Below are 2242 nucleotides of genomic sequence, written 5' to 3' on the forward strand. Positions count from 1 at the left end.
AATTTATTTAACCTTGTAGGAAAAGCTATTTCTGATTATTTTTTTTCTTAATAACAGAAAAACATATATTAATATTGGTAAATTAATTAGTATATATAAACATATATATTTATATAGATTTAATATTGAAATTACTGCATAACTAAGTAAAAGCTAGTTTGGGTCATAATATTGGAAGAAATATAAATATATAGACTTTAATATAGAATCATATAATAATAGATAATTGGTAATAAGAAAAAAAAAAGTAGTATTGAAGAAATGTTGAGAGCTCCAATAATTCTTTTGAAAGAAGGATCAGATACATCCCAAGGCAAAGGCCAAATCTTGAGTAATATCACAGCATGCCAAGCAATTGTTGATATTGTCAAGACGACTTTGGGTCCATATGGCATGGATAAACTTATTCATAGCGGTAACTCTCCAGATGATGTAACAATTACCAATGATGGAGCAACAGTCTTGAATTTACTTGGAATTGTGCATCCTGCAGCAAAACTATTAGTAGAGATAGCAAAGGCACAAGATGATGAGGTTGGAGATGGTACTACAAGTGTAGTAATCTTAGCAGGCGAATTCTTAAAAGAAGCAAAGGGTTTTATTGAAGATGGAATGTCTCCACAAGTAATAATATCAGGTTTTAGAAAAGCAAGTCAAATAGCAATAGACAAGGTAAATAGTATGAAGATCAGCCTTTCCGAGGAGACTCCAGAAAAGAGACGAAGTATGTTAATAAAATGTGCTGAGACAACTTTGAACTCAAAGTTATTAGCTCATTATAAGACCCATTTTGCAGAAGTTGTAGTTGATGCTGTTTCATACTTGGATAATGAAATGGATAAAGACCTCATTGGGATTAAGAAGATTAATGGAGGGTCAGTCATGGATAGTTTTCTAGTAAAGGGAGTAGCATTTAAGAAGACATTTTCTTACGCAGGTTTTGAACAACAGCCAAAACATTTTGTGAATCCTAGAATCCTCTTATTAAATCTTGAACTGGAACTTAAGGCAGAGAAGGATAATGCTGAAGTTAGAATCTCTGACCCCACTGCCTACCAAAGTATTGTAGATGCAGAGTGGAAGATTATCTTTGAGAAATTGGATCTCATTGCCAATTCAGGAGTAAATGTGGTTTTAAGCAGACTTGCAATTGGAGATTTGGCTACTCAGTACTTTGCTGATAGAAATATCTTTTGTGCTGGAAGAGTTGAGGAACAGGACCTTAAGAGAACCTCTTTGGCAACTGGAGCCATTGTGCAAACAACAGTTTATGGCTTAAACAAAGATAGTGGAGTATTTGGTACTTGTTCTGAATTTGAAGAGGTTCAAATTGGAGCTGAGAGATATAATATCTTCAGAGACTGTGCAAAGACAAAGTCATCCACAATGATCTTGCGTGGTGGTGCTCAGCAATTTATTGATGAAGCTGAGAGGTCCTTAAATGATGCAATTATGATTGTAAGAAGAGCAATGAAATCATCATATATTGTTCCTGGAGGAGGAGCTATTGAAATGGCTGTTTCTAAGACTATTAGAGATCATGCTAGAACAATTCTTGGTAAGGAGCAGTTAGTCATGAATTCTTATGCAAGAGCTCTTGAAGCAATTCCTAGATCCTTAGCAACAAACTCTGGATTTGACTCCATTGATGTCTTAAACAGACTTAGACAAAAGCACTCACAAAACACCGAAGATTGTAGTAATTATGGTGTAGATTGCAGCAATGGAGGGATTTGCGATACTTTTAACTCATTCATTTGGGAGCCAGCTGTGAATAAGCTTAGTGCTTATTCCAGCGCAACAGAAGCTGCATGTTCTATTCTTTCTATTGATGAGACTGTTAAAAACAAGTCCAGTGAGGAGGATAGAATGCAGGGTCCTCTACCTGGAATGGGTGGTATCCCTCCAGGTATGATGGGCGGAGCAAGGAGATAAATAAAGTATTAGTAGAGATTGGGTATTGGAAACCCCATCCTCTCGTTATACAGTTTCTACAAATATTATTGTTACTGTCTTTTATCCTTAATTTATCTCTAACTGATACTAGTTGCTATCAATCAAATCAAATTACATTTATTATTTTATTATTAATATTACTAGAACCTCTTCCCATTATAATTAATTCTATTATTTTATAAATATCTTGTCCACATTATTAGCTTTTTCTTCTTGCATGTAAATGCCGGTATGTAGTAAGTAGTGAAATTGACAAGGCGGTAAAATTTTGTTGTTAAAAATAATT

The 2242-nt window shown here is 34.3% G+C and overlaps 1 protein-coding gene across 1 annotated transcript; it reads left to right on the forward strand.

The window, feature by feature from the left end:
• Positions 1–261: 261 nt before the first annotated feature.
• Positions 262–1935, forward strand: Chro.40440 (T-complex protein 1). The annotated part of the gene is made up of 1 exon (XM_660126.1): positions 262–1935. The coding sequence occupies one exon, from the start codon at positions 262–264 to the stop codon at positions 1933–1935; it is 1674 nt and encodes a 557-aa protein (XP_665218.1).
• Positions 1936–2242: the final 307 nt, after the last annotated feature.

This window comes from Cryptosporidium hominis (assembly GCF_000006425.1).
Source record: "Cryptosporidium hominis TU502 chromosome 4 CHRO014160, whole genome shotgun sequence".
Classification (NCBI taxonomy): Eukaryota; Apicomplexa; class Conoidasida; order Eucoccidiorida; family Cryptosporidiidae; genus Cryptosporidium; species Cryptosporidium hominis.